The 27,214-nt window shown below is 38.4% G+C and overlaps 1 protein-coding gene across 7 annotated transcripts in view; it reads right to left on the bottom strand.

The window, feature by feature from the left end:
- plekhg5b (pleckstrin homology domain containing, family G (with RhoGef domain) member 5b) overlaps window positions 1-27,214 on the bottom strand; it is a 98,989-nt gene that overhangs the window by 36,217 nt on the left and 35,558 nt on the right. The window contains exon 1 of one of the 7 annotated variants that reach the window (XM_047372515.1): window positions 14,510-14,727. The exons of 5 other annotated variants lie outside the window; for them this stretch is intronic. In XM_047372515.1, the coding sequence (XP_047228471.1) occupies window positions 14,510-14,512 (3 nt within the window). In that variant the 5' untranslated portion in view covers window positions 14,513-14,727. Of the gene's footprint in view, window positions 1-13,774; window positions 13,793-14,509; window positions 14,728-27,214 lie in introns of those variants that run through there. One more of the 7 variants, XM_047372521.1, reaches the window with a different exon arrangement.

The raw sequence follows: 27,214 nt of genomic DNA, 5'->3' as shown, positions 1-27,214 counted from the left end.
TATTTTAGATTCCTTAAAGTAGCTGCCTTTTGCTGTGATGACAGAAATATGAGCCTTTGTCTGTCTCTCAATGAACTTCTGGGAAGTTCTTTCAAGACTCTTTGGAAAACCATTTCAGGTGATCACCTCATGAAGGGCATGGAGAGAATGCTAAGGGTGGCTATTTTTAAGAATATAAAATATAAAAATGTTTAGCGTTATCTCACACTTTTTGTTTCCATCTGTGTTCATTCATAGTTTTGTTGCCTTTGGTGAGAATCTACAATGTAGATAGATATGAAAATAAAGAGACCCAGTAATGTGAGAAAGTGTATATAAAACGTTTAACTGGTACTACCGGTCAAATGTTTTAGATACATTTAGGGACACAAATCACCTAAATATATTTTTGAAGGCACACTTGATGAGATGCTGCCCTGTGTATAGATAGGCATCACTCACCTATACACTTGTATATCGAGACTATGAGATATCTGTCTGTCTGTGCTAAAGTATAACATGAACACACTGCCTCATGCAAAACCCAAACTGTAACAGCTATCAAAGCATTTCAAGCGCAGGTTACACTATCCAATGAATCTAAGAAGCATCCTAGATATCTGCTGACCCTCCTCAGTTTTATCACTGTCTCATAACAACTTCACTTATGTTTTCACAACTTATTCTTAAGGAGTGTAATTGTGTAATTTGGTAATAGCTTCATTTATTTGCAAATTATGTTTTTACAAATCTATAATTTGATTTCAGCAACTATCCAGGACAGGAGGTTCTATTTCTGAAATGAGCTTGATAAACAATTGTGAAGTTATTTTCTCAGGGTTTTTTTTTGTTGTAAATTCTGTGGGAAAGAGATAACACTGTCCAGATCTAATAAGAAAAAAAGAACAAAGTTTATTCCCTGGTTGGGAATCCAAGCAATAATACATATTTGTTCACACTTTGGACTCAGTGTACATTTTAAGTTCAGTAACTCAGATCAATAAAAAACTTTACTTTTTATGGTAAAGGCCTATGGTAACAATGATGATAAAACACACACATTCTAAGTATCCATTTCAGTCAAATAAAAACTGAACTAAAAATGTTTTCAAATTACATTTTCATTTATTACAGGAAAAAGCTATCCAAACCAACCTGGCAGCATGTAAAAATATAATTCCCCTCCTTGTTGAATTTTCAATAAATGTGATTAACTTCATTATTCTGACATCGCACGAGGCCTGATTACTGCCAGATCTGTAGAATCATGAAATCTTTTAAACAGAACATGTCCGACAGCATGAGGTACGCTAACAGATCTCAAACAGTAATACATCATGCCACGATTTAATTAAATTCAAGGGCAGATAAGGAATAAAATTTGTAGGACTCCAATAAACCACAATAATGAGATAAAGTAACACGTAAACATCATTTTGCTATTTGGCATTATAAACTCAATTTGACTACACAGTATTTTTACTAGGAACAAAGTGGAATATATTTACTCAAATTTGATTAAACTCCATTACTGATATGATTATATTTTATCCATAAGTGAATTGTGGCTATTTGTCTTACTGACAGTAGAAATGTACATATGATCAAACATGTTCTTAAAAAAATTAAGCTTTTCTTTAACAAGGTCAAAATTTCAAAGTGCAGGATTTGATTCGGTAAACATGTCCTTAACTACAACCCACATTAATAGAACCAAGTGTATAAAAAGCCTGTCTATTAGAAATTATATGGGAAAGGGTAAAGAAAGTTTCAAATATTTAGTCAACAACATTTCTGTTTGGGTTTTTTAGAATAAACAATGTTTAACCAAGAAAGAAGTGAAGTAATTGCCAGTACTGCTGATGCAGGCTGGAGGTAAGAGTGTCACAGTCAGAAAGTAACATACATGAACCAGGGAGAAAAACTTGGTGCAAAAGGTTAAAAAAGGCTTATCTGGGGAAAACATGATCTCCCATGCATTACCGCTTTACTTCAAAACACACACATGCTGCCCACACCCACAGAGCAAAGTCATATCTCATTGTCATTGTTTTAAGCAACCATCTCCAACCTTCGCTCACGTTCACACACACACGTAAACATGAGGCCAGAACTAATCTCTGAAAGCTCTCACTGCAGACAAAATCCAGGCACAGTGCATTTATTTATGTGAACCAACATTAATGTTCATCATCAACACACTGAGTCAAAAAAGGACGATTTAAGTTCTTGTCCCAACATGCAGGTTGCCACCTATTTGCCAACTGGTACTAGTTATTACAGCGTGAACTTCTCTGCTCCTCAGGGATGTAGGGCTGGTGGAGTGAGCTCCTCTTTCATTTTTCCTTATTAGAAGCTTCCTCTCTTCTTCCCCCCACTCAGTCCACGCAAACAAGGTGAAAAACTCCCTAATGGATTCCAATAAAACACACCCACACACACACAAACGCTCGGTTAGCGTTCAAGCAGCAAGAGTCATGCACAGTCTTGTTCAAACAGTGTGTCTTGCGGGTAAGTTGGTTGAAACATCCAGACAGTCTTTGGTCAGACCAGCTCACACAGTCTGAATGTCGAACTAATCAGAAAAGCCAAAACTCAGACAAACTGCCACCTCATCAGTGGTTCATAGTCTACAGAAGACAACTGCTGTCTTCTTTTCACACTCAAATACACTGATGCAGTGGCCTTTGTGTAAACCTAGGCCACACATCTACAACTCTAAATAAACTGTTGATTGTATGCTTGATTTGTTGCAGTTCTTTGTGCATCTTCAGATCTTATGAAGAACAGTCTAGTTTATATTTATATACGATGACTGTACTTCTAAAAAATCTTCTAAAACTAATATTTGAGTAAATATTTCAATGATTCAAAATCAAAAAGCAAAGTATGAATGACAAATGTCTTAGCATTTTATAGGATACCAACACAACGTAGAGCAAACTAAAGTTGAAGAAAAAGTATGCATTGTTTTCTATTTTTTATTTTGTTTTACAAATAAAAAGCTGAAAACCGTTGCGTGCATTTGCAAATGAAACCGGTGTGTGCGTGAAGTTACCTGTTGTTGGGACCCACAGCCATGGATTTCAACATTAAACTCCGGTACGGACATTTCTGGAACTTTCAAAATAAAGTGCATTAACCTTCTTCCGGCACAGCCAGGAAACGGGATAACTGCCGACTTCCTGTGACGCCACTACCCAAATAAAAGCACAGCTGTTACTACATCCGCCCTCTTCCACCAGTGTTCATCGGGATAGGGGAGACAAGCGCGCTGATGTCTCTTTGCTGGTAAACAGACATAAACGCTTCAACTGGATCCAAGGAAGCCATACGATCATCGATCATATGCAAAGATAAGTACGAATGAAATACTGTCTGTGTATCCGGTATTTTCATTCATGAACGGGGAAATTAAGGTGTAAGAGTTGCTTACTTTTTCCTCTGAGGCCTGTGAAGCAAATTATCCCAGAGAAGTTCCCTACAGAGACGCGCGGTCTCTATGAAGCCGAGCAGAGCGGTCTCCCAGTCTGGAAGGAAGACAACAGAGACCCCATCACCGTGCACTGGCGTTGGCGGACAACGAGCCGTTCTTCATCCACAGCTGGAGGTTAGCGGGAAGCTAACCCTTTTGTTCACAGAATGAACGCACCTTCTGATCGGGAGAAGCTGAGGAGGTTGGTGGGAAGCTAACCCTTTGTTCACTGTGGATACCTTCTTCAAACTTCATCGTCTTTTGGACAACATTCCTCACCACAGTTCAGAGGTTAGGTTTGGGCAGATTAACAGTTAGGATGAAATTATCCAAACGTTTTTCATTTTATGAAGGTTTGTTTGTATGAAACTCGGCTACTTTAGTGCTAGCAGGCTATCTGCAGCACACGTGCCCTGTTTTGTGTTCTTTGTATGTGTTTAAAGTTCAGACAAACTTTATTTAAAGGGTGATTTTAAACAAAACATTGATCATAACGCGCCGTCCGCGCTTATGCATTTTAACCCTTTTATTAACCCTGGTATTTTAAAGATATGTGTTGATTCTGGTGCTAAGCTATTAGCTTCTTTGTTAGCTCAACTGCTAACCGGTAACAACACGGCTGCTACTAAAGAGTATTCAACAGAAAGGTTGTTAGTTTTCAAGCTAGTGAATAATAGTCTCTGAACATCCTTTACTAGATTTGATAACTAAGTAAACACCATTAAGCCCCATTTCTCCTGAAAGATTTGGCTCTTTTCCAAAGTACTCCCTTAATAATATTTCTTCAAATATTATTTCAATAAATAAAAGCAGCTAATTAGACACCGTCGAGAAATGGTCATCCAGAAGGTTGGTTTTATTCAGCAGATTGTTATTTAAAACATTATTTTATAAACGTTTGCTGATGATTTCCTAAGTTAGTTCCAAGACCAACTTAACTTCATTTCCAGATTCTTCAAGATAATCCTTGGTTCTCAAACATAAACATTGCATGGTAATGTTGCATCACTTTTGGTCATAATTTCCAATCATCTTTAATCAACTTGTTTATATTGTACATAGCCTATTAATTGAAATATGTTTGACTTTGCGTTGACATATTTTTGTTAATAAATTCTTGTATTTTAAGAAATTGTGTGAATTCATTCCATGTATGTGCAGAGTTTATGCTGTTCAATAATGTCAGAACTCAGCTCACACCTTTCTATTTTGTCCTAATACCATCACCTTACTGGGCTGGTATTCACAGGACAACCCTTAACAGAGCGAAATATTATTTGATAAAATATTAAAATATTAATATCAAATAATATTCTCAGATTAATAATCCCAACACTGTTGTGCACCAACAAAACAGAACCGCAACACATTTGTTGTACCAAGAAGATAGTGGGCTCATTGGAACACAGTGACACACATTAAGCTGTTGACCTCACATACTTACTGCTTTTGTTAAACAAATGGAGGGAAAAATATCCAATAAACAAATACCTAGATTAGTGAAGACGAGGCCTCAGGCAAGTGCTGGTAGAGCAGCAATGTGTCTATGAACCATCTTCTTTATCTGCTGATCTTCATTCACTGCTTTGACTGACCATCGAATGCTCTGGCAACTGCCTGAAAGCCATCATTCCACCACTTTTGCTGTCTGCATGCATACCAAATCATATCCATATCAGACCAATTCTTGCAGCTGCCTCACTAATGATCATTGTTGCGTTCATTTAATATTCAAACTCTCTTCACAATAATCCCTTTTAGTCAGGTCTGGCTCAGTTGAGATCTCAGCTTTTGCCACCCTCAGACATCTGGCGATGGCACTTTGCAGCTTTTCTGTGTTCTGGACAGTTTTTCGGGCCACACCTTCTGCGCAGACAACTTGCAAACATCAACCAATGACGGCACACAGGTGTTAGGACTGAATAAATAAACAGCAATTAGCTCACATCATTATCTCATACTCACATACAGGCTATGTTTTTACAAAGTGTAGTGTTACCAAAAGGTCCGACACTGGACCATCAAAGCCACTACTTGCCTTTATATACAGTTACCAGACAGGAAATGGGCAGAGAGAGAAAGGGGAGAAGTAATGCAGCAATGTCTACAAGATTAGGAATTGAATCCAGGGCAGCTGCATAGAGGACTATAGCCTCTGTATATTGGGCACCCCATCTCCCACTACACCACGCAACACCCCCCACATAAAAGATCTGTGCCCAGTTGAAGGTGTGTTTTAGAACCTTTAGACCTTGATAAAATGTATGAATAAAATTTTATTTTATGTGAACAAATTGGTAAGTACTTTGTTACTGAGCAAGTGAGATTTACAGATCAGTGTCCTGCTAAAGATGTTCAGATAAATCAAGGGTTAAAGTTCATGTCAACTTGAACATTAGGTTGTTTTTACTTTAAAATCAGATGCACACTGTAGTAGGAGATGAAACCAAAACATTATAGCTTCTAATAAATTCAGCTGTTTTTTATAAGTTAATATGCTCTGCTATTTATAGAGCCACACTGTTTGAAATGCCATTATTAGCCTCCATGAGCTAGCCTGCAGTCTGCTGCTGAACAGACATGGCTGTCCAGCCTTGTAGCATGCTAAACAGTAATGGGTGATGCTCCTTTAGTTTCCACACCATTATTTTCCAATTAGCAGATTTTCTGTCTTGTAAATGAGAAGGGTTCAGGTTGTCCACCGAAACATATAAGGGAGGGGTGAGTGTAGTGCTGCTATGCTCAAACAACCAGAACAGTCTCTGCTCAATCTGGAGCTTTCTTCTCCATTACAATAAAACCGTAAAAATGATTTAGGGGAAATTTGTCTGTTTTGAAGGCTTAATTTATTTAATTTGTGCCAATGCTCGATACAGATGCCTGGCTTATGTCGTCTTGTATCAATCACTTGACTACAAACTATTCCTTTCTATTTCCATCTTAAAATTAATTAAAATAAGAAAACATTTCTTTGAAATAAATTATTATTGAAATGATTAGAGAACGTACACTGCAAGGATTCAGACAACCAGTTTGGAGCAAAAAATTGCATTAGAGATGTTCCATTATGGAAGGAGGATTAATTATTTTGGTCAAAACCTAAATCCCAATTTTTTAGCAAGATTAATATGTGAATTTGGAAACATATAAATAACTAAATTTAAATTAGTTCATTTATATATTGTCAATTCACAATGTCACCTCAAGACATCTTACAAGACAAACAGATTCAATATATGTACAAAAAATATAATGAAATCAATCCAAAACAATCTAACATATTACCAGATTAAATGTTAATTACATCCACTCCAACTCAAAGACATTAGATGGATGACTACTTACAAATTAGAATACACTAAGAAAAGCCATGCCAATTACCACAAAGTAGTTAAATTTAGTGCAATCCGTCCTGTTTAGTTAGTTGTATGCATCAAATTGTTTGCTTTGTAGCAATCCCTGAATGAAAGCCAAATCGGAAGATACTTGAAAAGAGTTTAATTGAGTTTAATAATATTTTTTTATCAATTAAATTGATAATGTGACCATCTGGAGCCAAAAGTGAAAAATAAAGATTTCATTACCAGTACAGTCCTAAAGGTTTAAGGTGAGGCAGCAGATCTGAGGTCTGCTTGTGCTGTCGATAGATGCTTCATCCAGTGACCTATTTGGTATTTCTTTGAAGGTGTTTGCCTTTTTCCAGATGGTTTCTGTGAAGAAGATTCCAGCAACTAATCAAAAGCCTGATTTGCCTGCCAGAGATCAGTCAAATGATTTTAGAAAACAACATCTCTCAAAAGTATATATTGCTGAATGATTCCACAATTTTTCCAGCACTGAGGCTTGTTGCCTGCATGAAGAGAAAGTTTCATCCAACATGTAGTTTTCCCTTCAGGATCTTAATTGCTAACTAAATATACAATATCAGCTTCCGTATTCATTGTGAGGGATGGCCCAAAGAAAAAGAGGGGAGGGGAATGCTTGTAAGAGGAGTGTGCGTTAAGTCACTGAGAATGAGTCTTTTGCTGCCTTTTTCCAATGTACTACTTTTCATTATTCTTGTGGGAGCAGAGCACACGACACCCAGGGGCCTCCCCATTTATGCAAGGAGACCACTTTCCTAAACATTACAAAGAGTTGCCATTAGTTGTAGCCCAGTAGGTGGGATTGAAAACAGTAAGGAGGAAGGCTGCAGGAGATCAAAGTGGGGGCACGCCTGGCCCATGTCTGATTTATTTTTACAATAAATAAACAATGCATCTGTTGAAGGGTCCGCTCGCCTGCTTTCTTCTCCTGGCATGTCTCCTCTGGCTGAACGAGAAGGCGGTAGGAAGAGAGCCAGGCCATGGGTTTTACTGCGGACCTTATGCAACTGCACTGCCTTCCCGTCTGCAGGTCTGTTCTGCATTAACCGACTCTCCCTCAGTGCACAGAACAGTCTACATGGCTTGACTCAAGCAGAGGCACGTGTTGTGGTTCATACCTCCTGGAAATGTTTGTGTGGGGGGTGTGTGCATTTCTGAGGCATGTGTTGGGCACAACCGTAAAGAGAAAGTGGTAAAATGTCCAGAGAGCAATCATTCAACAACAAACATCAAGTATAAATGGTGGTCTTCAACAGCTCTGGGTGTTCAATGTCTTTCAATATATTTGACTTTTTTAGGTATATTGCAAAGATAGTCTAACGTTGGGCAGCATGATGGGGCAGTTTTTACCAATGTTGTCTTGCAGGAAGACGGCCCTGAGTCCAATTCTTCTGAGAGGCTTTTCTGCATGGAGTTTGTATGTACTGCATCTGTGGGTTCTTTTCAGGTACTCTGTATTCCTCCTCAGTTCAAAAACATGAACGTTAAGTTAAATGGTCCAAGTACGTGTGTGCATGGTCACTTATTCTGTTTGTGTCCAGGGGTGTACCCTGCCTCTCGCCAAATAACTGCTGGAGATGGGCACCAACTCCCCCCACACAGGTTAAGAAGAAGATGAATGGAAGCAACAACAGGTTGTCTCAAGTGGACCATGTGAGGGCACCAAAATCAACAAACCTGAAGTCAACTGCGAGAAATAATAAAGAGATGGGTAAAATGTTTAGCCATTTCCCCCTTTATCTAATCATAGATGATATCAGTTTTACCTCTTTTTTCAGTTACTTTGGTCTCTGGGAAATGCTGTATCTCGGTTTGTAATTTTGCACATAGTTTGCCTTAAATAATTGCAGCTAACAAGATATAAACAGCTATAAATAGGTTTTATGTGAAACATTTGTGTCTAGCTTTACTATTTCAATTTTAACTCTCTCCGTTTATATTTACCACCTATGTTCAACAGTTTATTGAGCATGGATCTGGTTTTTATTATCATGAATAGTTTTTTTTCTTTCAATCCCGATTATTTTGTGTTTTTTTGGCCCTGTATGTCAAAGCAGGACAAAGTGACAAATGTTTTTTATGTGGTATATAAAGGCACAATCAAACATAATTGAATAACTGCCAAATAGGTTCAGAGAATGATTAAAGCATCTTATTTTGAAGCAGACATGAAACGCGCCCCTGGTCGGTACAAACTGATGCATGGTCAGTACAAGAGACCCATTGCAGACAGCTACCTTTATTTGGGTATAAAAAGGACCAAAACTACAGGGGTGTAAAATAGCCATTGGGTGAAATGACCAGCACCCATCCCTAACTGAGGAAGACTCCTATTTGGACTGACTGGATTTCAAGATATAGAATTTGATAAGATCACCCTGTTCGTGTAGAATAAAGCCCAGTAATGGCTTTTTATATCTGTTCAAATCTGAGCATTCAATGACTCAGTCTAACACGCCTTGATTGTGCAATACTTTTATAGAAGCCTTAAGAAAATACCTGTGAAAGAAAAATACCTGTGACTGACCTACAGAGCATGAAGCAGACTAATAAGTAGGTTTATTATCAATATAAACACACAACTGTCCCATATTAGATACTAGGTTGTATTAGGTTTGCAGCTCTGTAAATGAATGAATAAAAATAAAGTTTGTAGTAACAATAAAGCAGTAATCTAAAGGCCTGAAGAGTGCAAAGGCAGGTGTGGACTGAGATTGAAGGATAACAAGAGAGAAGTACTCTGTTAGATTTCTTTTATGACATGTTATACTGCCTCGAGGGTTCTCATTCATCTGCAAAATATCAGTTTTTCTCATGCTTAAGTTGAGTCCAATGCATTTTGATGAGTATTTTAAAAATTCTACAGTACTCTCTAGGCTAACGTGTGAAAAGGCTTAAAATAAATGAATCTATGATACAGTAGCATAATCTCATACTGAAACGTTAGATGCAGTTCTCTATTAAGGGGCTTCGGAGATGTTTTTAGGTTTCTTCCTATACTCCGAATTGTTTGTTGGTAGGATTTATAAGGACTTTTGTCAGAATTGGTTGCAACAGATGCAGCCATATTAAACATTTTAAGCATTGCTCTGATTGTAGATAAAGGAAGTTTAAACAACTACCAACTTTCTGGTAGCCGTTTCCAGACTTGTTAAGAACATCTGCTTTACCTGAATGGTAGGTTCCCTTGTCTTGCCCATTTAGAAGAGTGTCTAAGAAAAATGGGTCTCTCTGTCACATACATACCCTCAAAATCCATTTACACTCAAACAAATACACTCACCGGCCACTTTATTAGGTACACCTTGCTAGTACCGGGTTGGACCCCCTTTTGCCTTCAGAACTAGATAGATTCAAATTCAAATTCCTCAGATAATTTGGTCCATATTGACATGATAGCTTCACACAGATGCTGCAGATTTGTCGGCTGCACATCCGTGATGCGAATCTCCCGTTCCACCACATCCCAAAGGTGCTCTATTGGATTGAGATCTGGTGACTGTGGAGGCCATTTGACTACAGTCAACTCATTGTCATGTTCAAGAAACCATTCTGAGATGATTTGTGCTTCATGACAGGGCGCATTATCCTGCTGGAAGTAACCATCAGAAAATGGGTACACTGTGGTCATAAAGGGATGAACATGGTCAGCAACAATACTCAGTTAGGGTGTGGTGTTGACACGATGGTCAATTGGTACTAAGGGGCCCAAAGTGTGCCAAGAATAACCCCCCACACCATTACATCACCACCACCATCCTGAACCGTTGATACAAGACAGGATGGATCCATGGTTTCATGTTGTTGACGCCAAATTCTGATCCTACCATCCGAATGTCGCAGCAGAAATCGAGACTCATCAGACCAGGCAACGTCTTTCTAATATTCTATTGTCCAATTTTGGTGAGTCTGTGTGAATTGTAGCCTCAATTTCCTCTTCTTAGCTGACAGGAGTGGCACCTGGTGTGGTCCTCTGCTGCTGTAGCCCATTGCCTCAAGGTTCGACGTGTTGTGCGTTCAGAGATGCTCTTGCATGGTAGTGCGTGAAAATCCCAGTAGATCAGCAGTTTCTGAAATACTCAGACCAGCCCGTCTGGCACCAACAACCATGCCACGTTCAAAGTCACTTAAATCACCTTTCTTCCCCATTCTGATGCTCGGTTTGAACTGCAGCAGATCGTCTTGACCATGTCTACATGCCTAAATGCATTGAGTTGCTGCCATGTGATTGGCTGATTAGACATTTGCGGTAACAAGCAGTTGGACAGGTGTACCTACTAAAGTGGCCGGTGAGTGTATATAATAAAAAACATATTAAAACTGTTTCAATCACATTTATGTATTTATTTATTTATTCATTTATTTATTTGGAACTGTAAGACTGATTGTGGCACAAGGAATATTTTTCCCTTAAAATAATTACTCAAATAAAAGGTTGTATTTTTATCAATTGCTCAGATTGCTCAGAGTCAGATTAAGTTTCTTCATAGAACATGAATTTATTGTAAGGCTTTATAAACATATTTTCCATGAATGCTCATACATGTATTCGTTTTTAAAACAAACAATAAAACATATAAAGATTTTTTTTGCTCAACACCTCTATAGATTTTTTTAATTTTTACAAAAAATACCTGACAACCAAACTGCGTTATGTAAAAGAAAATATTTACAGTCAGACAGAAGGTAGAGGTTTTAGCGGCAAGCCGCTTTCTCCTCTTCCATCAGTTTTTCTTATAGCAGAAACCAAAAGGAAAAGGTGGTAGAGATTATAATTCCAAGATAATATGCAATATAAAAACAGTTTAGCTGCACTTAAAAAAATGAAATTTAACTGGGCAGCTTTGACTGGAAATTTTCAAACCAAAAGCCTGACACTTCTCCACAGTGAGCATTAATTCTAAAAGGCTGACATGTGGAGCTTTCACCAACAAAGATAAAAACAGATATTATCAGTCTCCTGCATTTGTCATTTAGAGAACTGCTTTTATCAGCCTGGAGACTGTTGCCAAGTTGATGTTGGACAACGGCTGTTCAGGAATGAAGTTTATTGAACGGCCTATCAGCAGTTTAACCTGCTTATCAAAGCCACATGAGATAAAACTAAAACCCATAACAGTAACAATCTGCTGGAGAAACAGTGACAGCGACCACAGAAAGGGAAGCTACAACAGATCCAGGTTACGGCAGGAAATTTGTATGTAAACTGTGTTGGATGTTTACAGCGGCGGTCGATCGTTTCAGAGTTTTCATTATGGACAAGTTTGGTTAACTAAATGACCTTTTGGGGATTTTTAGAACGCCTTTGTGGAGTCAACAGACAACAAACAAAAATCTTCACAAAGCCAAATAAGCTCCAAAACTGTCTAAAAGACCCGGTTCAATGTTTCTGACTCACTTAAAGTGTCCAGATGAGACTGCCTGACTCATGTTTTGTAGAATTTAGACACCAGGCAGATTACAGTAACTGTATACAATATTTCATAATATCATCCTCCTCTGCACATTTGAAGAGGGATGTTTTTTCCCAGATTACATACAGGCAATTAGAAGAAATGGGTCAATCCACTTGTACTAGAACATTCATAATGTTTTCATACGGCGCATGCAACAGTGTAAACACTTCCGTCAACCTGTAACTTTGTAAGATCTGTCTTTTTGCAAGTATTTGTATTGAACGATACCAAAAGTAAATAGCCAGAATTTTAACATAAAACTCACATATGTTAGTCATATATATGCAGCAAGAGTTTTAAAAAATGTCCTCCTTGTAACTACTTTGGCTTTATATATTTTTTTCATTCTAAAAGTATAAAAACTGATATTGAAAAAAAGAAATTAATGAAATAAACTAATTTAAAGTGTAGCAATATGGACAGAATAAATTGATCTTGGTGGATTATCTTAAAGTACCTAGGACAGTCATAAAAATATTTTTGTCACAATATCAATATTTAAACTCAATTGTGAATCTCCATTCTGACATTTTTTTTTACCGAAGCATATTTTTGTCCTAATGGCTGAGGGACTGTTCGTTCCAAGGGAACAAAAATTACCCAATGTTCAGGGGAGAAAAGCATACCCTTCTGCAGGATAAGGGAAGCTGGTTAGAGTTATTATGGAGGAATCATGAAGGAATACCTGTAAGAGGCTGCAAAACACTTGAACAGTTTCGTATTCTGGTCAGTAAGAGACAACCATTGTAGACAGTATTCTGGCCAATCCTAAGATGTTTATGTGACATTTGGCAATTTTAGATAATAAATCGAGAGGCTTCTGGCACAACTTCACCTACTTTTAAGGTGCAAAGAGAGGTACAAAAATCTGATAAGGTGAAGAAGACAGAAGCACTTGAAGCCAACTTTATTAACCAAGACATTTTGACATGTGGTCTTATCAATTACCAGGGAACACCAGAGGCACATCTCCGTTTCCTATTTTCCCAGTGTGCACTGAAGCGCCAGGCTTTGTCCCCAACCCCATGAACCTTTCATTCTCCATCTCTATCACAGAAAAGTACACTCAACCTGCAGTGAAGAGCACAGGTAGGTTGAACATTTTTTATGTAATGTAACCATGCATTCCGATGAAAAAGGTATGTTTCAACATGCAGTGAAGTTTGCCAAGGAAAAACATTGCCTCCCCAACATCTTTCACAATTCATTTTACAATGCAAAAATCCCTGCATCCTTAGCCACAAAGAAATTATATAGTTTCCTCATAGATTGAAGTTTAACAGAAAATTACAGCGAAGGTCTTAAACACTTTTTAAATTGTCTTTACGGAGACTTAAATGCTGACAAATACTTCAATTTGCGCTTAACCAGAACATGGAATTATCACAATCTTTCCAAGGAAAGCAAAAAATTCCATTAAACCTTCTTCAAGATGAAGATCTACTCCAGATCCAATTTGCTTTAGGGTAATTAAAACAACTCCACAAGAAAACACTTACCAATACCTGCTTTCTTTCTCTTTCTACTTTGACAACGTCAGGTGTACCAACGGCTGTTTAAGGCAACACTGGCTGAACTGTGACGCAACCTGCCTTCTCATCCATAGCTTCAGGGCAGAAGAAGACTCAGGGATAGGCAGAAAAAAGGCCAAAAAAGAGGAACTGAAAGGAACATAAGTGTGTATTCCAAGTCAAATCAGACCTTACAACTGAAGCAGATTTGGACTCAAACTATTCCTAGTATTAGCAGGAAATCCATTATTTGGAAACCACTTCCCATTTGCTCCAGTATGTATTGCGAGAACGAGAGAAGGAGAAGTGGTGGGTTCCACACTGGTCGGTTGATATAAGAAGCAGAAGTGGAATAACCAGATGCAAGGGGGGGGGGGGCACAAAAGTGACTGTCTGCACAGCTGTAGAAGTGTGTTGCCTTTAGAGTCTCAGACAGCCAGACGGAAAATCATAACAGTCTGTGAGAAGCTGTATACTATGACAGTGACATATTCACTTAAACAAATCAGTGGAGTCATTATTCCTGAAAAACAATGCTGAGCATTTATGGATTCCCCAAATGTTCAGAATGTTTCGCAATAATGAGTTTTGGACAACTTGTATATAATATCAATATTATTTCAAAATAACTGATTACATCAACTTGGGCTATAGTGTAATATACTACCTCATACAGTCAATACGTCAGACAAGTACATGCAGCAATTCGGTTCTATTACTTGCCATAGAAAATGCGTCCCAGGAATGGAGACCTCCCAGACTTTCAGTGCAACAATCCAATTAATATTTCAAGGGTCCAACAGGCACCAGGTGGTGAAGGCTTCTTAGTCCCAGGCAGAATCTTTACTTTCTGGTTTACAGCTTCCTTAAGTAATCTCCAGCTTCTGGGTGAGAACACAGGATGCAGTCAATAGGGCAGACGGTTTGATAAAAAGAGGCTCGCTCTGTTTACCACAGCGATCTACTGATGAGAAACACTCAGAAGCGAATAGAAATAATGGACCCCGCCTCCCTGCTCAATCCCCACAGGCTCACAGAACGTAGCTGACTCATGCAACACGCAACAGAAACGGATCCTTTTTTCCCCTCCTCTTGAAGAATGTCTGAGGTTGTCCACCAACTTCTAAACATCTTCATCAAGCTGCAAATCTGTTTCCCTGAGCAAATGTTAAATAGTTTCTTCTGTATATCTGAGCTCAGCTCTCTTGACTGATTCAGTGCTTCATTTGAACTTTAACCCTGCAGGGAGCTAAGGTTGAATGAACTATTACTGACTGGGGAAGCAGTGAAAAAAATAAATCTGTCAACAATGCCTTTCACAGAGTAATGAAACTACATTTATAGCACCTTCTGTTTGGTCTGAACCAGCTCTTGAAAAGGCAGCGTCCAACACTACAAACCTAACATTTTCTGGTTTTTATCTGCTATTTAAAACTTTTTAAAAGGGATCATCCATTGAATTCATGCATACATCTAATTCATGGGCTGATTTCACATGAAAACTACTTATCCTTTGAAACATTTTGATTGTTTCAGGGGGCTATGGAGATGTTCAAGGGCCTGGCATTCAAATTAAACAAGGCCAAAAAACAAACAAAAAAGCAAACTTATCAGTTACCTTAAATTAATTAAATGCATGCAAAGACTGGCAACCTATCCCACTCAGTTTTGTATATATATTCAGCAGTCCTTATATTGAAGGGTAAGGGGGTAGAACTAAATAGGAAAACAGAAATGACACCGTAGACAAAAACAGGAGCCCCTCCCATTACGTACAAAGACATTTTTTACCTTTCTATATAATTAACCACTGCATATCAGTTCATTTCTCATGGTAGCTTTGTCACACTATTTCCCATCTTGCCATATATGGTGGGTGCTTAGGCAAAAACGCAAGTTGGACAGGTCTAACACTGAGGAAATGAAAGGGGTTTTGTGCAACATCAAGTATGTTCTCTACCTAGACCCATACACATCCCCCTCCCACAACCACCACACAACAGGTTGCAGTTGTAACTGCAGACTTTGTGAGCTCCAACTCAAGCAACACTCTTAGCTTTACCGAGTTGACTACTAATTTGCAACACATCTGTAGTAAACTAGAGCTCAACCAAACAGCCTGTTTCTCTACCAATACCTCTCGACAAACTTGCACCCAAACAGACCAACTGGGGCTCCTGAAATGTCCAACAAAAGCACAGCATTTAGCTACATAGTAGATCGAGTCAAAAGTTGTCAATTGTTGAAAAACCGTGAAAACAAACTGAGGACAAGCCTTAGGAATGGGTTCGATGAGATGGATATCCTAGCAAGATGACATCAGCAACTTTGTTTTATTGTAAATTTTGAAAATGAGTATAAGATGAGTTACTTATCGAGAGGAACATTTTGTCCCTTTCACAATATTTCAAGCCAGGACCGAGAAGCCTTCTATCTCTGTGGCATTGAGCAGATAAAGATTTCATGGGAAGTTGAAGTCAGTGCCTTTGAGCAGCATAGCAAAGTAGACAACATAATAATGGTTAACATATGAAAAGGTAAGTCAGCTTCGCGACTCAAGGCTGAGACTGTGTTACCCTGTTGGAGATCCAGTCCACACCAACTTTAGTTTTGTGAAATCATTGCCAATAAAAGCTCACATGTATGCAGGATATGGCCAGAGTAACTGGTGATTTACGAACATTAAGAGGGGCTTTGTACCGGTACCACACAATAATGCAAACCTTACTCTCCAACCCTGTACAAAAACACTGTGTTCCTAAACATCATGAAACTCTTCAGACTACCTCCACATTGATCAAAAACAGAGAGGAATATTTTTATTCCAACTGCAGACAAATGCCCAGAATACCAAAAGATTTACACCACTGCTCCAAACCTGATTAAAATCACTTCAGACTGAGCCAGATCAGATCACTCTGATTAGGCTGAACTATGTGGATTGATCTTTTCTTGATTAGACTATTAATCTGATTATCAGTGATCCACTCGAATGTAAGGTCATCATCCATAAACAGTTTACATACTAAATCAGTTATGGTACAGTCACCACTTTGGACTCTGCTGGGATTTTACTGGCATATTCACAGTCTAAAAATAGTCAAATGATGTTAGTCTGTGGCTTGACCATAAACCTTCAGTCTACGATCCTCTGTTCTTTAGTCATTCAGGTTAATCCAAGATGAGCCGTGTTTAAATCCTCCGCGATTAGCTTGCTCACCAAAAAAAAAAACAACAATTCAGACCGCTGAGGCAGAATACTGAAGGGGTGGCTTCTTATTACTCAAAAACCACCAAGCTAGCCTGTTGAATCCCCCGTCTGCCCTGCCACCCCCCAGCCAGTACTAATTAGAGGAGGCTATATTTAAAAGAGTGGATATCAGTGGTACCTTTACAATGATCCATTTAGCAGATCCCATGGAAATGGTACTTCCATTGTTTAAGCAAAGATAAGGGACACTGGGGAGGCAGGGGGCAAAAAAAACGATAAACCCTGGCTGAACTTTGCATTAACCCCTCAAGATCAATAAGCTTTGATTCCTCAATGGAGTTTTTTAAATAAAAGGGACATAACAAATGAAAACACAGAAAAAACAAGGGCATTAGGATAAAAAGGTTGAAGGAGTTTCAAGTGTGAAAAAAAGATAATAAAATAGAGATGATGTAGTTGAAAGTTCTGCAGATTCAGAACCAGCTTCGGTTCTTAACAACTGGGCATAAGCTTAACAGCTTCTACAAGAGATTTAATTCAATCCTTAGGTAGTGGCTGTTAAGATTTTGCTAAGAACCAGTGAAGTATTGTTCAGTGGAGGTCTTTTCTTTGCTCAATGAAATCTACTCAGCACAGCTAAAATGTAGCTGTTGCCACTGCAGTGTCAGTCAGGTACCCCCTTCCTGGTATTTCTGCTGCTTCCTGACTGGCATGCTCCTGGGGGTTTTACCTGCCAAAATTGTTTCATCCCCCCGTCAATGTTTACATTTCCTGACGAGACATTGTTTGAATTTACCAAAAAAATCCAGTGTCAAGCATGTTTGTTTTTCAAAATAATTTTAAATCATTTCCTTTCCACTGCCTTTTATGGACAGATATGTCCTATCCACTTTTCAGCCTTATTTGATTAATACTGAGCCCATTTTCATTTTTGCTTCAAACGCCAATGAAGAACCTATCTAATTTGCTTAAGAAAGTCATTGTACTGAGATTTGGAGTTAAAAAATCCTGGAATGTTTTTTCAATTATTTCTAAAATGTTTTAACAGCAAAAGGCATGGTGCAATAAAATGCAAGTAGCATAAAAGACACCTTTACAAAGTTACAAAGTCAGCATACAGACTTCTAATCACAGATTGTGCCAGGCTGACCTGCCCATACAAATATAAGAACTACAGTATAAATCATTTTTTTTCTACATTCAGCATAAATAACAAAATGAACTGACCTAAATAAAGCTTTTATAGTAAAACTAAAGTATAAATTACAAAGACATCTACAGGGGTTGAACAATGAAAGTGAAACACCTCTCATTTTAGAGTGGGAGGTTTCATGGTTAAATTGGACCAGCCTGGTAGCCAGTCTTCATTGATTGCACATCGCACCAGTAAGAGCAGAGTGTGAAGGTTCAATTAGCAGGGTAAGAGCACAGTTTTACTCAAAATATTGAAATGCACACAACATTATGGGTGACATACCAGAGTTCAAAAGAGGACAAATTGTTGGTGCACGTCTTGCTGGCGCATCTGTGACCAAGACAGCAAGTCTTTGTGATGTATCAAGAGCCATGGTATCCAGGGTAATGTCAGCATACCACCAAGAAGGACGAACCACATCCAACAGGATTAACTGTGGACGCAAGAGGAAGATGTCTGAAAGGGATGTTCGGGTGCTAATCCGGATTGTATCCAAAAAACATAAAACCACGGCTGCCCAAATCACGGCAGAATTAAATGTGCACCTCAACTCTCCTGTTTCCACCAGAACTGTCCGTCGGGAGCTCCACAGGGTCAATATACACGGCCGGGCTGCTATAACCAAACCTTTGGTCACTCATGCCAATGCCAAACATTGGTTTCAATGATGCAAGGAGTGCAAATCTTGGGCTGTGGACAATGTGAAACATGTATTGTTCTCTGATGAGTCCACCTCTACTGTTTTCCCCACATCCAGGAGAGTTACGGTGTGGAGAAGCCCCAAAGAAGCGTACCACCCAGACTGTTGCATGCCCAGAGTGAAGCATCAGGGGTGGATCAGTGATGATTTGGGCTGCCATATCATGGCATTCCCTTGGCCCAATACTGGTGCTAGATGGGCGCGTCACTGCCAAGGACTACCGAACCATTCTTGAGGACCATGTGCATCCAATGGTTCAAACATTGTATCCTGAAGGCGGTGCTGTGTATCAGGATGACAATGCACCAATACACACAGTAAGACTGGTGAAAGATTGGTTTGATGAAGATAAAAGTGAAGTTGAACATCTCCCATGGCCTGCACAGTCACCAGATCTAAATATTATTGAGCCACTTTGGGGTGTTTTGGAGGAGCGAGTCAGGAAACGTTTTCCTCCACCAGTATCACGTAGTGACCTGGCCACTATCCTGCAAGAAGAATGGCTTAAAATCCCTCTGACCACTGTGCAGGACTTGTATATGTCCTTCCCAAGATGAATTGACGCTGTATTGGCCGCAAAAGGAGGCCCTACACCATACTAATAAATTATTGTGGTCTAAAACCAGGTGTTTCAGTTTCATTGTCCAACCCCTGTATCTCTGCATCTCTGGTTTGTCATATAGTGGGGCAAACATTACAGAATTTTATGACATATGCACCTGCTATCTGGACAAAGACTCCAGACATGAAATTCCACTATTTCCAATTCTTGCTCAAATCTCACTAAGACACATAACTCCAAAAATATTTTTTAGGTATTGTTCAGCTAACACGCAGTTCTCCTATGGTTAATGCTTTGGATGTTGAAAGTGATTTTCCCAAACTATGTAAGAGATCATGGCTCACTCTTTGATTTAGAATCAGATATCTTCATGCAGTATGTTTGACTTGGCCCCCTTCACAGTTTCGTGACAGTAGTTTGATGTAAAATGAGTCACTGGGTGAGAGTGATCAGTTTCTCCTTTTGGTCTAACATGTCACGTTATGGGTGGAAAAAAATAGATCCAGGAAGAAGACCTCCCAGTTTTGCCACAGCAGATCAGACCCGTGTGTGTCTGTACAAGAATGAGCTGTTGTAGCCTGTAGCAGTGGCATGGATCCACAAGATGTTCTTACTCCACTGGAGAAAAATGTTCAAATAACCTTTTTTGGCAATAGCAGGACTTGAGAAAGAAATGTTTACTCTTTATAGGGATAAATATGACTTGCAAAAGTGTATATATAAGTGAGTAACAAGTGCGATACAACGAGACGTTGAATACGCCCAAGCTTTAAAGCTGTTAGCGCATAGACATCTCCTGGAGAGAGGGTGTGCTGTTCCTTTAAGAGATAATCCATCCCTTGGTCTTTTGATGATGGTGGAAAAGAGTGCAGCCTGAAAAGTTCATCTGAAATTTCTCAACACCCAAAAGGTGTTAAATCTACCCCAAATAGAAATAATTATTACTTTATTTTTTTCCTTTTATCAGTTCCTTGCTTTTATCCATAAATTAGAATAATCTCGCAATTCCTTCATTTTCTCCTAAATTCAAATGGCATCTTTTTTTCAAAGGATTAACAGGACATTTAGTTTTTTTTTTTATGTGATCTTTGAAAAAATAAAAATCGGCATCAGTCAAAATTACAATGGGCAGGTGAGACCTCAAAAATTGAAATGGGTATTGGCCAGGAAAACCCTGATCAACACGGGTCTGCTACAAGCGTCAAACTTGTCAGAGTTATACAAGGAATGAGTTCCTCTACGACTCTTTATCCCTACTTCTTGTTAAACAGAGGTAGCTTTTCCATGGAGTGAAATCTAATTCAATTCAATTGAGTTTTATTTATATAGCACCAATTCACAACACATGTTGTCTCAAGGCACTTCACAAAAGTCAGGTACATACATTCCAATTAATCCTAACCATTGAACAATGCAGTTAGATTCAGTTATTTATTCAAATTGGATAAAACGTTTTTCTATCTAAGGAAACCCAGCAGATTGCATCCAGTCAGTGACTTGCAGCATTCACTCCTCCTGGTTGAGCATGTAGAGACAGTGGACAGTCACTGGCGTTGACTTTCCAACAATCCCTCATACTGAGCATGCATGTAGCGACAATGGAGAGGAAAAACTCCCTTTTAACAGGAAGAAACCTCCAGCAGAACCAGAACCAGGCTCAGTGTGAGCGGCCATCTGCCACGACCGACTGGGGATTTGAGAGAACAGAGCAGAGACACAAAAAGAACACAGAAGCACTGATCTAGGAGTCCTTTCTATGGGAAGGAAAAGTAAATGTTAATGGATGTAGCTCCTTTAGTCGTTTCATCTAGAAAGAAAGAACAGATAATCGCCATGTCTAGAAGAGAGAAAGGGTTAAACACTGAAAGACAGGGCCATGTGGATCATCGGTAGAGGGTGAGCATTAAGTTGTTGCCAGCAGAAGCTCGGACGACAGCAGCTCTCGAGGACTGGACGTGGGTACCCCTGGGCTAGTCTGAGAGAGGCCAACCCCTTAAAAATACTGTAATGGTTTATATGATCACTATTTTATTAACCTTAAAACCATTTGAATGGTCATTTACTCATAAACTGGTGATTATTTATAAAGATGGAGGAAGGAGACTATTTTAATGATTATTACATTGCTTGTTTTGGTCGTCTTGGACTAGATTTTAGCTTCAGCCTCCAAGAGTAACTATCCTGCATTTATACCAAATGAAGATACCAAGAGAGCTTTATTCAGCAGGTAAGATAAAGACCACCTTTACATGTTTAACTAGGCATGGGCTAGTCATCAGTTTCAAAAATTTTATGGTTTCAATACAAATTAAAATGTCCTTCATGCTGTTCTTGGGGTTTAAAGTCTTTACCAGAAAAAGTACCCTCCACTTCTCGCTGCCAGTCAGATGGCTAAAGAAAGGCTGCAAGTCTGTTACACAGCTGACTGCAGGCCGGCCATCCAAGCAGACAGCCTAACTAACCAGCTAATATGAGTTTGGTATAGTTGGGTTACTTTATAAAAAGCAGAGCCTATAGGATTTTCATAGTACCCAATGTTCAAAAACTAAAACCAAATTGTTCAGGTGTTTGTTTGGAAGTTTTGCTTAAATTTATGTATCAAAAATAAAATGCAAACAAATGAATGTTATACAAAGCATTATTATGGCTTTAATAATAATATGCTATATTATTTTTGCAGCAATGGGAATAAGTGTGGCTTTTCTGTTTTAGATAAAGTCAGCAATACTCTGATAATGTGAAACTGTGATATTTTATTTATCTGTATTATACCATGAGACTTTGATACCAACCAGTGGATAAATTCCAAAAGAACTTCTCCACAAATGTATAATCCTTTTTGAAAATCTTTCCCTTTAATGAGTGCAGATGAAGTTTAAACAGAAATTACAGAAGCAGCTGAAACCAAACAGAGTAGGACCACACTATAAACAAAAACTATCTTAAAAGGTTTTCTTGCCTGAATAATGACATTTAAAAAAGGGCTTTTTGAAACAGTGATCCAACATTTTTCATTGAAAATTTCATAGTTTTTCCAATTCAAGCTTCAGTTTTTTTCCTGCAGTTTTAGTAGCATTCTGGAGACTTGAGTACAGAATATTCACCATGAACAGCTTCAGTAGTAGTCTTATCCATGTATCCCACAAATCATTAAACAACACAATGTTGAAACTTGCTTCTCATTTTCTGAGTGTTTTATAATTTCAAAATGTATAACTGTAATATTTGCCAAATGTGAACTGGAGAATAATAAAATAAAAGTTAGCTCTTTAAAGAACAACCCGTGAACTCTGGAACTCTTAGCTGGTTTCTTAAAACTCCAAGAAAATATCACTTTCTGTGCATTACATAGACCATAAAGTGGGTCTGGTTAAAATACCAAAGCTTAAATCCAACCTGAATATTAAATTGACTGAAGTCCAAACAGAAATGCTCCTTTTAATTTTTAGAATGCATTCAGTCTGAGTCAAAAACAAACTAGTATTAAGTCAAATGTTTAAATCAAGATGGCAAAGATAAAGAATGTCATTTATTGTACAAAACACTGCATTTATTAAGAATCATTAGAATTTGGCCCATTGGAAAATTGAAAATGAAAACAAATCTCTGGGAACTGAAACATTTTTCCATATATAATTTTCTTTTTTCACCTCCTTGAAAATCCCAAACCTTGGTCTGACTTTCTCCAGGGTAAATCTGTTATTCTGGTATCCAGATGCATTCCCTGAGCCTTTGCAGCATTTCTGTGACTCAATAAAACCTTTTCACTTTAGGTGAATATAAATCCTTACTGGAATCTCACCTAATTTCTTCAGGCAGAAACTGCATGGAAATGCACTGATGAAGAGAGTGCGAACAGCTGACTGACATTTCCTCATCCTTTCTTCACGACATCCCGTTGCCTCTAGCTGTTTGGAATAGGAGGGCGCGTTGCTGTAGCGACCCACACCTTTTTACGGGTTCTCTTGTCTGGTCCTGTCAAAGCTGAGGCTTTGAGAGCTAATGAGTCAAGCTGGGATAGAAGGAAAGGAAAGGCAAGGAGGGGGTAAGTGAGCTCAACTAAGTGTGAGTCTCAATCCAAAGAGCAAGCTCAAACCTGCCCTGAATGGCAACCAGCATAATCTGAAATAATTCCTACTGCAATCAGGACTAAATTTAATCTTTTTTATGATACCTGATTTAAAGAGTTTTGAAGTATCCTAACAAAACCCTGGAAAACCAGCATATTGGACTGTCTGGATGTGTTACAGTCACTTCTAAGCTCTAGGTTGTAATGTTGTGACAGAGCTGAGCTACAGAAGCACCAGTGGAGGAAGACACCTGGATAGGTTTCTGTGAATTATGATGAAAGTGAACTCATCGAGGTCCTGGCCAGTCATGCTGTGACTGGAAAAAACAGTCATGTTGGGAGCTGATATATGGTATGAGGAGATTCCAGGCAGGCCCGTCTGGAAATAAAAGCATTTAAATAGAGTGCGGCACTGGCCTGAGAGCCTCTGTCTGCCTGTGTGGTGCTGCCAAGACACTGGGATTTCAAAGAAAAACTTTTGGAAAACTTAAAAAACTAAAGGAGGAAAATAAAAGTTTTTTTTTTACTTCATTTTCTGAGTAAAAATTCTTCCCTGTGTTTAAATCTGTTCAGCGGGTGGAGTGGGTGAAAGTTGAGGGATATTTATGCTCCTTATTTGAGTCAAGCCAAGGGAGACTGAGGGAGTTCATGAAAAGAGTAAACAGCAGAGAGTCCTGGAGGTCAGGATTGCCTTGGCATCGCCCTCTGCTGTTTAAAGCCATCAAGTGAAAGCTGATATATACAAACTTACACCATTGCAACAGAAATGATTTTTCATCAACTGGAAAAAAAAACCAATCTGACTCAACTTATCAAAATAACTGAATCCCAAAAATATTTATGAAGTTGTGACATAATGTAGTATCCCTTAGATGAGGCCACGGTGGGGTCAGACAGTTGAGTGAAGGTGTAAAACAGCAAGAAATGTGTGAAGCCCTGATGACTACAATAAAAATACTGTTTCACTGAGGGCGTTTCATTCTGCACCTTTTACTTTAAGCAGAAGGATGTCCATGGTTCTAAAATGTTTGGGGGTTTTTTTGTCTTAAATGCTTTTAATGCACTTCAATGGTGAAATAAAGGATTCTTGCCAATACTACTAATAATAGAGAAATCATTTTTATCAAATATATAGAAATGTATCTACAACCTAAAACAATGCAAAATATTTTTTTTCATAGAAATTGTCAAGGAAATGTGTCACATTATAAAGGCAAAAACAGTGATCATGCTCATTTTAACAATTCTGTTTAAAAGCTACAGTCCGTGTCTTATTTTAAATGTCCGTCTCACTCCTGAAGGTGTTGCTAATCTGAATACAAAAACAGTACTGATCAGGTATACAGAGGAATTCAAAAACTTAGATGATCAAAATGGTGATTTATTTGAGTAATTCTGTTCACTAAGTGAAGCACAATATGTAGATTAATTACACAAAGGTTGATGTTTTCAAGCCTTTCTGTTAATTATGATGATTTTCTACAGAATATCAGAATATTAAATCAGACCAAAAACAAACATTTATAATACAGAAATGGGGCTTAATGAAAAGTATGTTTAAAATGTGCTTAAAGGCTGTTATTTTCTAAAGGTACTTTTGATCTGACAAATGAGCCTCATCAGAATGCATATTCTAATTTATTAAATATGACTAAAGCTCATGTTTCACTTTTGCAAAAATATACTAATCCAGAACTTCATTAACAATGTTTTTACCACGCTTTTTGGGTACCCTTACATTTTCGACTGTATTTTCTGCGGCAACTTAGGAATTACAACTTCCCTCGTGAGCTGCTGGTCAATCTTTTACACAGGCAAGACCAGACTGCAAGGAACAATCAGGTCTGCAGAGCAGATAATTGGGGCTGATCGTCCCTCCATCCAGGGTTTGTACAGGTCTAGAATCAGAAAGCCGGCAGTTAACAGCTCTACAGACTCCACACATTCTGGACACAACCTGTTTAGACTTTTACCTTCAGGTCGGCACTACAGAACACCATCTGTTAAAAAAAAAGGGGCGCCAAAGAGGCAGTTCCCCCCCCCCCCAGGCTGCATCTCTGACAAACACAACAAATACCTTACATCTAGAGTAATAATCAGCTACTCCACTTTGAAATACAAACATACTTACTTGCACTTTTCTAACCCATTTTCTTTTTAATGAGATGTTCATACATAGCAATCAAAAAACATATTTGTTCTTTTTATTGTTTTTTTTTTATCTCCTCTAAAGTTTATATACCTATATTTATTGGCTGTACGCTGTAAGCATGTTAAAATAAAGTCAAATTCCTTACATGTGTGCACAAACATGAGCAATTAACCTCATTCTGATTCTAATAGTTTCACATTGGTCAACATCTGTACAAGAATCAAGACAAAATTTGAGCCAACATTTTCCAAGGAGAGTAGACTGGTGAGCTATTTAAAATAATTGTTTTGAGCCATTTTATTTATTTTAAATACCCACATTTTGTGAAAGTTGGCTTATAATTGCCAACAAGAAACACTGTCATCCCCATCTACCAACAGATAAGAGTGGCATGACTGCAAATAAGGTACTTTATAACCAAGTGTCTCATTACATAGTTTATTGTCCAGATGAGAAAGGAGAAAAAGGAGATCAATGGAGCAGACAGATGAGCAGCCAAAAGTCCTGGAGAGTAGTGGGGTTCTAACTGCCATCACACTGACTGATGAGATGAAAACTGTTGGTCCCCTTCCCTATGTCTGCAGTCTACAGAGGGATATGTCTTTCCTTAATCTCCTTACATAACATCTACCCTGACCAAGACAAAGGAGAAAGTACTGCATCTCATTCAAAACTCTGCACACAAATCTTTTAAACAGAGGAAAATCTGTCACAGAGGAAAGGCTCGTGAGTCTCAAGTGATTTCATCTATCAGGAAAACCAGATTTTATTGTCTCAGTAATGTGGAGACCAGAGAAATAGACTGAGCTCTTTGGCTTTTTCTTTCCCTCTCTACTTTATTATTCTCAGTTGCCATGGAAAGAAACTATATATAATCAGCTCTCTCGCTACAGCCTGTCTCGATTCAAAATCTTTTCTCTATCATCTTCCCTTTCCATTGTTTCCACAAAGAAGACAGAAGAAGAGGGAGACGTCCAGGCATTGCAGACAAACCAAAACAATCCAGACTGACAGACAAAACCAGACACTATGGCGGTTTCCCCTGGCCTTCTGGCCCGATTCCCACTTTCAGAAACTTGTGGCTTCAAAGGAATAATTCATTTCACAGTCTGGTGGCCAGAGACAGAGCACCAAGATCCACGCCCCTTCAAACACCTGAAAGAACAAAAACAGTTTTGGGACTCTGCTTCACCTTTTACACTGCTGATACAACAAGCAGAGAAGAGGCCAAATCACATCTACCTACATCCATCTTTTCTTATCCGGCCCCTTAATCAGTGACTGCTCCAAACCACAACATTTAAAGATTTACCAGTAAAGTTTGGTTCATTTCAGACAAAATGGGACTTGGTAAACTTGAACGGAGTAATGGAAAAGTTATGGTATGGTTTTAAAAAGCTGGTCATTAATGCTTTTATTTTTTTAAAGTAAACCTCTAATAAATAAAAAAAACAGACAGTATGCAACAATTACAGTAAGTATGCAACATTTACTGACATCTAGTGGTTAAGTTGGAAATTGCTTCCTTCTAAACTATTC

Source organism: Girardinichthys multiradiatus, chromosome 1 (assembly GCF_021462225.1).
Source record: "Girardinichthys multiradiatus isolate DD_20200921_A chromosome 1, DD_fGirMul_XY1, whole genome shotgun sequence".
Classification (NCBI taxonomy): domain Eukaryota; kingdom Metazoa; phylum Chordata; class Actinopteri; order Cyprinodontiformes; family Goodeidae; genus Girardinichthys; species Girardinichthys multiradiatus.
This window is presented reverse-complemented; position numbering and strand designations above follow the sequence as displayed.